This window comes from Hermetia illucens, chromosome 5 (assembly GCF_905115235.1).
Source record: "Hermetia illucens chromosome 5, iHerIll2.2.curated.20191125, whole genome shotgun sequence".
NCBI classification, from domain to species: Eukaryota; Metazoa; Arthropoda; class Insecta; order Diptera; family Stratiomyidae; genus Hermetia; species Hermetia illucens.
Genome location: NC_051853.1, coordinates 43,703,501 through 43,718,743, shown reverse-complemented (window position 1 = coordinate 43,718,743; position 15,243 = coordinate 43,703,501). Strand labels below are relative to the sequence as shown.

General features: G+C 44.8%; 1 protein-coding gene across 10 annotated transcripts in view; it reads right to left on the bottom strand.

The window, feature by feature from the left end:
• The window catches only part of LOC119658317 (fasciclin-1), a 385,465-nt gene that overhangs the window by 165,935 nt on the left and 204,287 nt on the right, over positions 1-15,243 (bottom strand). For all 10 annotated transcript variants that reach the window (XM_038065651.1, XM_038065642.1, XM_038065646.1 and 7 more), the window contains exon 2: positions 2,181-2,313. In XM_038065651.1, coding sequence (XP_037921579.1) covers positions 2,181-2,313 — 133 coding nt within the window. The remainder of the gene's footprint in view (positions 1-2,180; positions 2,314-15,243) is intronic.

Genomic DNA, 15,243 nt, shown 5'->3' with positions numbered 1-15,243 from the left:
TATGTACATCCACATTTCGGGTAGAAGTCGCCAGAATTTCCGAAGTCCGATTTGTTTGGTGAGAAATTGCAGGGGCTGGTACATTTTTTAGTCTTTTCCGCGTACCTACGATGATACCAGCATGCGCCGGTACTTGCAGAAGGTCCCAACGACCTACTAATTGATCGCCCATTTCGGAAGGCGGATGTAGACCTTTATCTAGTCCTACTCTCCGAACGCAAGACACCGACGGCCTCTGCCAATTTAGAGACGCTGGCTGTTAATGCTGCCATCATTTGGTGCAGCTGAGTCACCTGGCTTGAGTTTTCGCGAGACACCTCACCAACCATGGGCCGCACGAGGACATCGTGGATTTTATCAAGCTCAACTGCCTCCTCGTCCAGCCCGACCAGCGCGAAGCGAACGGAATCCGCCTCGATGCCGGCCAAAGCGAATTGGGCCTCGAGTTGGAGGACCCATGCTGCCAGACGGCGGCACCTATACGGCAACGGTAGTTACCGAAGGACTCTCTATTCCGGAGGACATTGTTAACTTCCAGTTGTTGCACCAACCTGCTGGATGCTGATGCTGTATTTACAAAGCAATTGAACACAAAGTGAATATGTTGGATAAGCTGCTCTTACAAGTGACGTAAAACTCTAAGCTGAAGCTGTTGACGGTGCTGTCATTGTACCAAAGCTTAAACTGAAACCCGTCCCACTCGAAACTGTTGAAGTCTCTACTGGCAAAGCCTGAATTGTTACTACGATGCATTAGCTTCACTGATTGAGATCGGATGAGACCGGAGAAAAACTTGCGGAAGTACTTGGGAAAAAGTTGGCAAACCGAAATTCGATGTTCATTGAGTTTTTGTAGAAGTTCATTCAAAATTGAAACTTCTGAAGAATTTCGACCGGTTCAATTTATCGGTTGAAGTTCAGTTCAGTTGCCTTATATTTTCTTTTAAATTATACTTGGGGTCACCAGTTTATCAATTTGACTTCAGGGTTGATATAATTCGATCCGCCTTTACTGTTCAAAATTCAGAAATGTATAGTAGATATGGAGCGAGTTAAAGCGTATGTCGTCAAACCGGGAACGATGGCGCCTAGGTGTGCTGCACGCGATATGCTCTATCTAAGGGATACTAGTCATCATAGATGTAAACGGTTGAACTTGACCAAGCGGAATAAAAAGGAAGCGGCCTTCATCACAAAGTGTAGAAATAAGAATATAATTAGTACTCGGGTTAATGGTCAATCGCCACATTTTTATAAAGCCTCCATATCTGGGAGTACTAGACTGGGACACTTGGCCGAGACGGAGCTCTTTTTTAGGGGGCAACAGTATTATGTCCACTAGAAAATTGTTAGCAGTGCATGACTATTGTGAAAGACACCTAATATTGATTACCTTAGATGTAGATGTAGATGACTCTCCATCGGATTGATTCTTTCCACCCATATACGCGCGGTTAGGATCTAGGTGTCCGGATAGCTGAGTGGTTAGAGCGCAAGGCTGTCGTACGGAAGGTCGCGGTTCAAATCTCACTGGTGGCAGTGGAATTTGTATTGTGATTTGACGTCGGATACCAGTCGACTCAGCTGTGAATGAGTACCTGAGTCAAATCAGGGTAATAATCTCGGGCGAGCGCAATGCTGACCACATTGCCTCCTAGTGTACCGTTACGGTCTTGAATGAAGTGCTCTAACACACTTCAAGGCCCTGATCCAACATAGATTGTTGCGCCAACGATTATTATTATTATTAGGATCTAGGAGGGTGCATTCCTGAATGATAGCCGGTAACTGAGGGAAGTAGATTTGACCATAAGCTTAATAGCAGGGATACTTCCATTAAATCTATCAGTCAGTGAGACAGGTTACCAGGGCAAGAAATAGATTGCTGAATTATTACAACTTTCGAGATATTCCTATGTACAAGACCAAAAATTGAGGCAGGCAACAATAAACGCTGCAGTCGTAATGAGAGACCTCTCTCTCTTTTTTTGAGAGTCCTTTATAAAGTGGAGAAGGAGGGGATGGGGTATTATCACTGATCATTTGCCTTGGGATAAGACTCTGGTACTGCGGATCTGCTGACTGATGTTTCCCAGCCAATATTCTGGGTATCTTCCAAACTAGCGAATCCTAGCTATCCTTAAACCTATAATAAACATGTAATAATTTTAATCAACTTACACATATGATATTGCACGTATGTTTTATTAGGCATGAATCTCTGGAAAGCCTGATTCGTTGGCACGAACAATGTTACCGAGCGAAACTGGAGCGCTGACTTTGCGACTTCGTTCACTTCCAGGTACGCGTAAAACTGAAATAGAAAAAATAAAATTAATTAAAACGAGCACTAGCCCCATCGAAAAGTCAAATAAACTTAACAAAGTGCAATATTTGTTGATATATATCCACTTCCCAGGACAATGGGAAGCTTTTTAGATTACACAATTTTTGCACCATCGCATGTGAATGTGCCGTACAAGACCCCAAGAGCAATCAAGTTTTTCAGCGGTCAAGGAGATGAAAATTGAAACTATGAAGAATGAAGTACATACTCGTGCTCTGCATATGTGGATGTGCTACAGCTTCCACTATAAGACCGTCCATGGAGGAGCACGTAGGGAGGAAGTACCGGAACATTTTTCATGAAACATTTTTCTCTGGGAATACAAAAGGCAACGGCACTGCAGTGGCAATTATTCAACCTTGACACTGTTCATGGATGAGAAAGTCGGAAAAGCTGTTGGTGTAATCTTTCTCCACATGTTCTGCTCATCAAGCTGAAATGTGTATGGACCACGTACATGCTCACGTATGTATATCAGATGTTGTACATTCAATTCAAACAAGGAAATAATCGTCGGTGGGTGATACATGGCAAAGAGTGAATGTAATGTTTGTCTTTCTGCCACTCGTGCGGGCTTTCCCAGGGAATTCAAATAATTTATAAAGCGCAAGCAATAAAAACGCCACAACTTAAAAAATTAGCTTATTTATATGGTAATTTGGATGTGGTCTGATTCATGTCACTTGCTGTTGGGAATAGATGAGGGTCTTGTCCTCTGATTGTTGTGGAACCTCCTAGAATCGTCTGCAGTCTGTCACCGCACTGTATCTCCGCAGATTTGTTTCACTGAACTAAGTTTAACAAAGAGCCAAGAAATCTTTCCTTTCCGCTCAATCTAAGTGAGGACGGCTAACTAAAGGTTTTGGTATAATACAATTGCAGTACAGCAGGCCGATTTGTGGTTAACCTTGTGTCCGTAGCCTGACTCTAGCTAGAGCTGAGTAATCGCAAAGGAAGCCCTTGAGAGTTTTCCCCTCTTCTCTGCAGCTTCGGTAATGCGAATTGTAGGGTATGCCGAGCATAGCGGCATGGTCCCCTATAAGCCAGTATCCCGCGCAGACCCCGGTAATCTTATATGGATTTGCACGCGTCTGGCACAAGAGCTCTCGTGATCGGGTTTTCTTATAAGCGAGCCAAATCCTCCATGACTTGGCACATATGGTGAGCTTTCGCCATCTAAAGTCCGTGGCTGCTAAGTAGTGCGAGTAGATCCCACCTTTGGCAGCTGTCAGTGAAACACCGACTGTACCCGCCGAAGGACTGCCAAGAGTAGAGCCCTGCCTGACCAAGTCCGTCAACCCAAGCCTCATTCCTCTTTATGTTTCTACGACCGGGAACCCAGAGGAAGGTGACCTTGAGCCAGAGCCCAGACTGTTCAACGCGTTTCTGCATTGCCCCACCAGCCTGGAGAATACCGTCGCTGAATACAAGGATTGAACGGCCGCTTGGCTGTCTGTCGGTCAGAATGGCTATGTTACGCTTGGGGATGCCAAGCCATCGACAGGCTTCCAGTATCTCCAGTAATTCCGCTTGGAATACACTGGCGAAACCTGGGAGACCATACGACTCGGATACATTGTGTATATTCGAAAAAACCTCCGCACCGACTTCACAGACAATCATTGATCCGTCGGTGAAGCATACTGTGTCATAGACTTGCAATACGCCGCGATATTCCACTGTGCCCTGGTTGGAAAGTTCACAGAAAAATTTCTCGTGAAGCCCTCTGTATACAGACTTTTCAAGCCATCTAAATAAAGATTAGGTCAGATAACTGATAGAAAGAAATAGAAGAAGTCAGTTTAACCAATCGTGCCTTGCGACCAATGTTGGTCCTTGGGCTGAGGAATGCAAGGTTCTAAGATCTAGTGGAAACGGAGATAACTGCTCTCATCGGTTACCATATGTAGAATGCACATTGTTTGGCGATTTCAACAAAGTACTGAATTTAATTCTTAGAAGTAGATTTAATTTGTGCAGTAGTACTTTTGCGGAAAATATGGTTGAAGTGGTGTTCCTTACCTAATACTGACGGACAAACTAGAATAAGAAGTCGGTTTGTAGTAAGGACTGGCGGTAAACACAGATCTCATATATTAGCACTAACATCAGGTTATTCAGAAACACTTCCTGGCAATCAAGGACGACTGTGGAACACTATATTGTCACGACCGCCAGCAGAACAATTAACTGGATAACAAATAGCTTTTTTCACCTCCCTCTCCTTTTTTGGGCGGGATAACAACAGATATGCTGAAGGAGCAGCAGGATATGATTTTTCGTAGCTAAGAGAGATCTACCGTTTTATTGTATACAGAGATGTATCAGCCACTTGAAACGTATATGGGTAGTTTTCTAGAGAGAAAGGTAGACGTGGCCATGATTCTAGGAAAGATTTAAAGCCAACCGGTCTTCTCTTGTTTATGTTAAAAATCCTATAATGTGTAATCTATCCATTTAAGGATTATGGAAAAATAACCTTTTTCAAACTCTCAACACGACTACCTAAAAAGAAAGTCTACCCCCAGCTTTACACCCTAGTTATGTACTTTTCTGTACATGGAAAGGGAATTGAACAATGATAGTGTGAAGGATCTAGGCAAAATAGGGATGAAACTTGGTGGACTTTACCAACTTTGTCGTCAATTGTCTAAATCCGGGGCAAGAAGTGCATCCTGTATACACTGACTTTGCTTAAGCCTTCAAGTTTCGCGTTTAAGCGTCCCCATACCACTTGTTTTAAGGCTTGCCGCTAACCTTTCTAACCAATTCTGCCGTGTCCCTTTTGATGGCTGCACATACCATTCCTTCTCCCCCCTCTGCCGTCCCAGTGGAATCTATTCTGAGTCCTTTCTTATTTTTTATCAACAACAGTTCTTGCTTTCTCTTCCTTCTGAGGGCAAAAGTAACTGGATTTTACTCTGTTTGTTGTTTGTTAATAATAGTACTAAATTGCATAGTATGTATTTATACTAAAAATCTGATCAATCCAATCGGATGAGGTAGTCACTAGGACCATGGGCACAAGGATGCCTCAAATGTTGGTATTAAGGATATTTCCCATACTTATTGGCCGATTTTAGAGGGAGCGCCCAAACAAGTGAACCTGCGGACGGTAGGATGTGAACGCAAAACTGCGGGTTAAAAAATGCATAACTTTCCATATCTGCAAAAAGTCCTACGTTGAAGAAGAGGCTTTATCCAAAAATGATTCTATGGATGCGTTTATCTAGAGTTCTTCCAAACCTCACCTACGGTTCTGCGTTGAACAGGGAGTACAATAGAACCAAGGTTATCAAATGCCCACATCGGTGGCTTCACTGGCGCCTTACAGTCACGGCCAATAGACGAAGGTATCCAATAGATGGTATTTCTTGGAAATCCAAGGGACTGCCCTATATAAGCTGGGCTTCAGGGGAAACTTTGGTATAGGATTCTCAGCGAGAGTAGAGTGTGATGTCGATTGATGGGTTGCAGTGGATCATTATCCGTCATCTAAGCAAAATGTAGCTATTTCGGCTAATCATCTCGCGATCGAAGCTTGAGAATCTGCGGTGACATCCTCTAAGCCGGTAAGATAGTACAGGGGCGAACTAAATAGTCAGGATGCTTCGATCAATCTGGATAAAATTGGGGTACAGTTGAACACCGCAGTCAAAAGGGAGTCATACGGTGATAAAAAAAATAGAGGAAAGCGTGCGGAAAATTATGTTGTAAGATTAGGTCTAGTGCTTTTGGCTCGGTTTTTATCTGATAGAGACGATGTTGAGAATTCAGCTTTGCTTTTCGTGTATAAACAGAATAGCCATAAGCTCTTTCAGTAAATCGCGAAATGGCGTAGCGAGAAAAATGAGAAACGAAAAGAGTGGCAACACTATGAACGTATAATATAGTATCCCTTCTTACTTGAAGATCGGTCGACAGGGGCCTCCGAGGTCTGTATGACAGCCAAATGTGGAGCAAACTGTTCGTGCAAGAGTTTATCGGAAACCGCTGCCCAAACAGAAGCGTTGAGTGAGTGAAATGAACGTTTTCACGCGTTCCATGAGTCGGACTGTACGCGACGATCTCAAGTTAGGGCTTACAGACGCTGCGAAAGTCATTTACTTACGCCTAAATTCAAAGAAATCCGTCTTAAGCGATGCAAAAAACTGATAAAACGCTTCGTAAAAAATGAGCATCACATAATCCTTTTTACGGATGAAAAAATCTTTTCTATCAAAGAAAAATTTAATCGCCGAAATGATGGGGTGTATGGAAGGTCATGTTATGAGGCTAAGGATCGAACACCACGCGTTCAAAGGGAGCACCACTGTCCTTCAGTGATGGTGTAGTGGGGAGCCTCATATCACCGCGCGACGAACATTCATTTTTTTTAAACCGGTGCCAAGACCAACTCAGCGGTGTATGAGCACATGTTAGAGACTATAGTTGAGCCTCTGAATGAAAGCTTGTTCGAGGGGTATGATTGGTGCTTTCAGCAGGATTCTGTGCCAGACAACAAGACCAAGAAAATTCAAATTTGGTTATCAGTTAACATGCCAGATTTCATAAAATTGGCTGACTGGCCTTCCAGAAGCCCATACCTAAATCCATTGGATTATTCTCTGTGGAATAAGCTTGAAGAGGTCGCCTGTCGTCGTCGCACTCCAATTTGTCAACTTTGAAGGCTGATAAAGTGATAGCCGCGCGTAAGATACCGCTGGAAACAACTCGTGCAGCGATCAATGAGTAGCCCGAGCGTCTGAAGCTTTGTTTGAAGAACTGTGGCGATCATTTCGAATAACCACTATGTACGTTTACATATTAAAATATTTTGTGCCTTCTGGCCTAATTTCAACTTTGTATCTATTTTAGTTTTGCTGTAATAGATTTTCAAAATACTGACAGAACTTATGGCTACGCTGTGGATAATCGCATGTAAGGAAGCCCTACACCGTAACCTGAATTTGAAATTCCTAAGGAGTTTGTTCAAACATCTTTCCGTAATTATGCTCATAATGGCTATCTTTAAAAACTAATGAACTGGTGCATAATAGCGATTCCTATTCCAAGATGAAATTGCGGTTTCTTTCAGGCTTCAGACAACTGATAGGTCCTCACTCCTCCGTGACAAAAGAGAATTTGCTATTGCGCTGGTCAGGGAAGCGGAAGGTGCTGCAGATCGCAATGATTTCAGGAATGCATACATGAAAGAGCTTGCCTGTGGTGGCAAATCGTTTGATGGTCCTGTAAAGGACGTCAACGGTCGACTTCTCATCCACGATGATGAACAACTGAAGAATTGAAAAGAACACTTCCTAACCCTATTACATCCGGTGAGGTTCCTCCTCTTCTAGATGAATTGGCTAGTCACCTAGTCACCGTAAGATGCGGTTACGGACTGTTCCACCAGGCAGAAGATAAACCACTTCGGTCATCAATACACTCAAACGGAGTAAAGCCGCTGGGCTTAACGGTCCCCCCGCAGAGTTATTTATCGCTACACCTGCAATTTCTGGAGATATGTTGCTTCGCCTCGTACGGAAATTGGGAATCCGAAAATGGAAGAAGGGGCAGGCGGAGGAAGCAGGAGAGCAAGCTGGTTTTCTCTTCTCATCCCATCATTTTGGAACAGTGCGCAGAGTTTACATCTTCGTTGCACCTGTTTTTCATCGATTTCGAGAGAGCTTTCGATAGCGTCAACAGGAAGTGTACCTGGGGAGCTCTACGCAGGAGGGGGATTCCAAAGAAACTAACAGCTATTATCAGAGCGACATATATTGGTCCCAAATGTCAACCTGCCACCGATATTATTTCGATTATTTCTTCTTATTAACGGTGACGTTCCTCATGCTGCCTTGTCCGGAGGACGTGGAGGAATTCAATAGACTATGACATCTGACTCCGAGCACCTGAACGACGCTCATGACATCTATTTTCTCTTTTACCGGGTCATGGAATTTAGCCAAATGGGTCCGGATTTGGAAACAGAGAGTTGGACTGAAGATAAACATCAACAAAGCCCAGGTTCTCAGTCTGACGTTTCATCGCATTCTACTGCATTAATGGGCAGAGCATCGAAGGCGTCGGTCAATTTGTATATCTAGGAAGCGTCGTTTCTACCGATGGTGGCACCGAATTAGATGTTACCCGGCGCAATAATAGCACTAGATCCCCATTCGCTGTCATGTCTAAAATCTAAAATAGAGTTTTCTCAACATCAAGATTAAGTTAAGATTGTTCTATACCAATGTTCTCTTTATGGGAGTAGCACATGCTTTTGTCAATACCTATCTGCGTCGTATTATTGGAGTACGCTGGCCTGACACTATCTTAAACCAAGAATTTCGTCAGGCTTGGCAGTCGTACGCACTGCGATCGTAAGACGGAAGTGGCAGTGATTAGGTGAGATATTAAGGAGGGGCAACAATTGCATTGCGGGCTACGATCTGCAGCGGAATCGATCCTCCCAAGATGGCTGACGAGAAGATCGACGCAAGGACACTTGGCGCAGAACAGTAGAGTCTGAGTGCGAGTGCCTCGGGAAGTCGTGGGGGAGCTGAAGCGCATATCAGGTAGCCGCGGACGATGGCGCATAGTTGTGATTGACGCGTTGTACCCCACTAAGAAGTGAATGGCAACCAAATAAGTCGTACTTGAAGAGCCGAACTTGCGGTTTCTCTTGAAATGTTTCATTTTCCATGAATTGATATCGTAAGCTGCAGAAGAAGCCGGTATACTACCTAAAAGCAGACAAAGCTAATGCAATTGTAATTATGGCTAAACAACACTACGACAATTTAGTAATGGAACAGTTGACGGGAGGAAACTGCTTTGAATTAAGGAATGAACCGCCACCAGCATCCATAAAACGAGTAGAGAATGCTCTCTAATGGTTGATAACTCAGCCCAACTTCGGATGCCAAACCCCTCTTTACCCAGAATCCTATGCCAACCAAAAATACACAAAGCAGGCAATCAGATGAAGGAGATTATTGTTGATTCTAACTCTCCTACTTACAACACTGCGAAGTGTTTGGCTAAGAAATGGCAAAAAATTGGGTTTACCAATGGGAAACAATCTATCCAAAATTCGAAAGAATTGATTGAAAGATTGAGTGTAGCAGGGGATTTAGCGGATAATGACCGCCTAGTGTCATTTGCTGACAAAGCTTTATTTCCAAGCACGCCTGTAAAAGAGGCAATAATAAAATTCGAAGAGTGGATACTATGGTTTGGTTCGATATCAGAATGGAGAAAAAAGGCAAACTAATATGCGAGGTAAGTGGATGACATTTTGGTAGTGATCCCAGAAATAAGTATCAATAATATCAACACGCTACACCCAAAAAAGCCTTCACTCATGAAATTGAAGTTAATCACCAATCGCTATTCTTCGATATATTAATTGAACCTCACAACGGACAACTTTCTTTTTCTATTTACAGGAAACACACCAGCGGACAATCCAGGTCACTATGTTCCATAGTTGCCAGTCCTGTCGAGAAATGGGCAAAGGTTCTTGACGCATGTTAGTCCGAGCGAAACAAATACATGTCTGCGTGGAAAGACCGAGCAACTCGCAAGATCTCTTCAGAAAAGGCGCATTGATATCTGCCCTCTGCAAGAAATCCGATGGTCTGATGCCAAAAGCTGCGCCATAGAACGCGAACGTGGTAAAAATGGCTATAAACTTCTCTATTTTGGTAGCACACACACTCAATACGGTGTTGAATTTGTCATCTCTGGGGTTTCCGTGACGCCACTGACGAAGTTGAAGATTTGATGATCGGCTGATGAAGCTCACCATTATATCAGCTGAGTGCACTATTCACTTCTTTACCGCATACGCACCGCAGACAGGTCGGCCTGATGCCGAGAAAGACGCCTTCTGGCAACTTCTTGATGAAAAGACTTGCCACGTGCCTACTGATGACTACATCATCATTGCCGGCGATCTTAATGTCCATGTGGGCGAAAATGCAGACGGTAACAGGCGCCATCGGGGAAAAGGGTTTGGAGGGTACAATGAGGGTGGTGAGCGTATAATCGATTTTGCGGACGCCCATGACCTTGTACTTATGAATACATGATTCATCAAACGATTGTCTCATCTTCCTACATTTTATAAACGGAATAGTAAAACGCAAATCTCTATACACTGCTTTATGCAGATGATGTTTTCCCAGCGTCTAATAGCGAAAATGATCTCGAGCAATTTACACAACAAGTCGGGAAACCGGAAGCTGGACGCTTCAGGTACGAAAGGTTTTGTGTATTTCTTAGTGCGTAGCACGTAATATATCCATATATTATGTGAGAGTATCCACTTTCGGGTGATATTGACATTCATAGTCTTGAATTTTCAAAGAAGCAACAAATTTGAGGTATTATAACTTTGTTAGTAATAGTGCGATTTCCACCAAACTTGGTAAGGTCATGCTCTATATTATAGCCTATATCATTGCAAAATCTCATGGTACTAGGATGGGGGGGGGGGGGGGGGGGGTTTCTAACCAATTACAAAAAATTGTAGTAATATACTATTATTAACTTTATTTAAAAAGATATCTTCAGGGAAGGTATTTCAGAGCCCAGGCACCATATAGTGGCAGCCTCCTGATTTTTTTTAAATTTTTCGGTTTGGTAGTTTCTGAGAATGGCCCCCTTAAAGAAGAGATCACTTTCAACCCCCCGCGCTCCCCACCCATCCAACGAATGTCAAAACTAAGATCGGCTTTGAAAAGTACTGATCGAGACCTTTGATTTGATACCCCACATGACTATATTTGATGAAAAAAAATTTTACACCCCCCTTTTGCATGTATGGGGACCCCCCCTTAAATTCGACGTAAAAGGATGTAATTCACTGTATGCGTGAGCGTTCACAGTTCCCACCTTTCTACCAAATTTGGTGTTAATCGCTATAACCGTCTCCGAGAAAAATGCGTGTGACGGACAGACAGACAGACACTTCACGAAGGCATGCACCAACAGCATTGATCGATCCGATCGATGCAGAAGGTGTGGGGAGAAAGGTCATATTGCCAGAGAGTGCAATAGGGACCCTAAATGCCTATTGTGCGAAGTAAAAGAGGGACAGGATAACCGGCATATTGCCGGAAGTGGTAAATGTCCGGAATTTAGGAAGGCGCTCACTGCAATGAGAAAATGAGGTTTATCCAAATAAACCTCAATCATTGCAGGGTCGCTCAGGATTTACTTGAGCAGGCCACGTCCGAATCTGAGATGGAAATTGCCATCATAAGCGAACCGTATAGACACCGTCACGGTGGCATATGGGTCAAAGATTCGACTGGTGGAGCGGCGATATGGGCTTGCGGTCGACAGGCCATACAATGTTCTGCAAGTCAAGCAGGCAGTGGCTTCGTGTGGGCGAAAATAAGTGGTGTATATGTATACAGTTGCTACGCCCCGCCAAGTTTGACACTGTCTGAATTCGAGCAAATGCTTGATAATCTTGTTCTCGACGCGAGGGGACGTAGTCCAAAGGTGATTGCTGGTGATTTCAATGCTTGGGCCCTAGAGTGGGGTAGTAGGGAATCAAATGCTAGGGGGCGCAGTTTATTAGAAGCTTTTGCGCAGATGGACATGGTTTTGGCCAAGGAAGCTGCTGTAAACACCTTCCAGAAAGGGGGGTCAGGCTCGGTTGTAGACCTGACCTTTGTCAGCCCTTCGCTGGCGCGTGGTATGTCCTGGTGCGTCAGTGAACGCTACACCTACAGCGATCACCAGGCAATCTTCTTTGAGACATGTGTCGAGCCACAGGCCAAAGAGCTATCATGCCCGAAACCGAGAAAGATTTCAGGCTGGTCTGCAAAATCTTTGGATGAGGAGACCTTCATAGAGGTGTGGTTAGATCAGCCTGATAAAGCAGGCACCTCTACGGAAAGAGCCGTCCATCTGGCTCACTGCATTGCCAAAGCGTGTGACGCGTCCATGCCTAGAAGGTGTTCATTCCCCAGTAGAAGACCAAACTACTGGTGGAATGATGAACTGATCGGCCTTCGATCAGCCTGCCACCGAACCAGAAGAGTGGCTCAGAGGGCGATAGGTAGAGTCGAACAGGGACAAAAAGAGCTCGCCTATAAGGCAGCCCGCAAAAACCTCAAGCTCGCCATCCAGCGAAGCAAGAGGGAGTGCTTTAAGGAGCTCTGCTCAGAAGCGAACATAAACCCGTGGGGGAATGCCTACAGAATCGTGATGGGACGATTCAGAGGCCGTTCATCTCCGCAGATCACGTGCCCCACCCTCTTGCTAAAAATCATCCAGGGGTTATTCCCCCAGCAAGAGGAGAGCACCGACACATTCAAACCACCTCTGAATGTGGCGGCAATTCCACCAGTCACCAGAGACGAGCTGTTGGATATCTGCGGTAGAATAGGAGACAACAAAGCGCCGGGCCTGGACGGAGTACCGAATAAGGCCCTTAAGCTTGCCGTGAAATCCAGACCGGACATGTTCGCTGAGTTGTTCGAAGCGTGCATGTCCGAGGGAATATTTCCAGCGGCATGGAAGCGGCAGAAGTTGGTACTTCTGCCTAAGCCTGGTAAACCTCCAGGTGAACCATCCTCATACCGACGCATATGTCTTTTGGCCACTGTGGGGAAAATATTAGAGCGGGTAATCTATAATAGATTACTCCCGGTTGTTGAGAGCCAAGGCGGCCTTTCGGATCGGCAGTATGGGTTCCGTAAAGCCAGATCAACCATTGATGCCATCAAATTGGTTACTGGCTTGGCCGAAGATGCAATTCACGGAAAGGGTAATACCAGCAAATATTGCGTGGTAGTAACCCTGAATGTGAAAAATGCATTCAATTCGGCCAATTGGAATCTAATACGGAAATCTTTAGCGAAGGTTGGTATTCCCGCCTATCTCGCTGCTATCGTCGATAGTTATTTAACTGAAAGGAGGCTCTGGTATAACACCGATGACGGACCGCAGGAGTACGTTGTTTCCGCGGGTGTCCCGCAGGGTTCCGTATTGGGCCCACTACTGTGGAACATCATGTACAACGATGTATTTAATCTTCCCCTTCCGGGGGAAGCCACAGTGGTGGGTTACGCTAACGACATAGCGCTGGTTGTTGTCGCAAAGCATCTCGAAGATGCTGAGTTATACTCAAGTGAGGCAATCGGTGCTGTTAAAAGTTGGTTAAAGAGCTCTGGTCTAACACTTGCGGAGGAAAAAACGGAAGCGGTCCTCATCACTAAGCGCCGGAAGGGAAATTACGCCTGTATTAGAATCGGGAATCATATCGTCACTTCCAAGCCGACCATCAAATACTTGGGAGTGGTGATAGACAGGAAGCTTAGCTATAAGCAACATGTGCGGTATGTTTGCGATAAATCATCCACTGCAAGTATGGCCCTGGCAAGGATGATGCCGAACATTGGAGGGCCACGGCATACCTCTAGGTTACTTATAGCCAGGGTGGTGACCTCGATCATGCTCTATGCAACCCCAGTTTGGAGGGAGGCGTTGTGGATGTCAGGGAACGCTACCAAACTGAGTTCAGTCTACAGGAGGACAGCCCTGAGGGTATGCTCTGCCTTCAGGACTGTCTCAGATGATGCAGCATTCGTCATCTCTGGAATGATGCCGATTGACATCTTGGCAGATGAGATGGCGAACATATACAATGCAAAGCCAACCTCTTCCTCATCACGGACGAGGAAGACGGAAAGGGAGAGATCCATAAATAGATGGCAAGAGCGGTGGGAACGCTCGGGAAAAGGCCGGTGGACGCACAGGCTCATTCGTGCCATCAAGGAGTGGTTGGAGAGACGACACGGTGAGATTAATTATAATCTCACCCAGTTTCTCACGGGACACGGAGGATATCTCCAATACCTTCACAGGTTTAAATTGGAGACCTCACCCGATTGCCCAAATTGCAATGGAGTCCCAGAGGACCCAGAGCATGTATTCTTCCACTGTCCGAGATTTGTGGAAGAAAGGAGGAATCTAGAGGAGACTCTAGGGGAGGTGCTGGTACCAGAAAATCTGGTGCCGAAAATGCTAGCACATCAAGAGAATTGGGATGCGGTAAACTCCATGATCGCATCTATCCAAAATAAACTGCGAAAAGCAGAGGAGAGGAGAAAAACGCGGTCACGTGCGCCGCGTATAGAAGAAAGGTGACAAAGCTAGAGTGAGCTGACTTCGTCCCGTGATGTAATACCTTATGGTGGTTCCGCGGGGCAGGGAGGGAGTCGGGGGTGGTTTTAGTGGGTAAAAATCCCACACGCTGGTGTGTCCAGACCAGTGCCTTTTTGAAGATTTCCACCTCCTCAACAAAAAAAAAAAAAAAAAAAAGACAGACAGACAGACAGACAGACAGACAGTAAACCGATTTTAATAAGGTTTTGTGTTTACACAAAACCTTAAAAATGGAACGAGCGCGATTTATATATTTCGGGTCAATGTTATCAGCCAATGGAGAACTGCGTTATGGAATTACTTTACGCATTAATGCAACCTGGATGAAGTGGCGTTTCACAACTGGTGTTCTTCATGATCAACGTATCAACGAACGTCTCAAATCTAAAATTTACCGCAATGTCGTCCTTCCTGTCGCTCTCTATGTTCTGAGTGCTGGTCGACTATAAAAGACAATGAACGGCGTCTTGCGGTAATGGAGATTTTGCGTTGAACTAGTGGCGTGACACGTTTTGATCACGCCTTCACAGGGATCTACTTCAAATCGAGTCCCTGTACGTACGTCGGAGGTGATGTTTGAACTTTGCGTACTAAGGAGGAAAATTTGCGTCGCTCAAAGGACAATATATTCCCTCTTCCATTACTTAATCTCGCGTATCTCATATGAGAATATTACTAGATGAGATTTAAAACAGTGCTCTACCAGCACTAATTATGATCTAATTACCT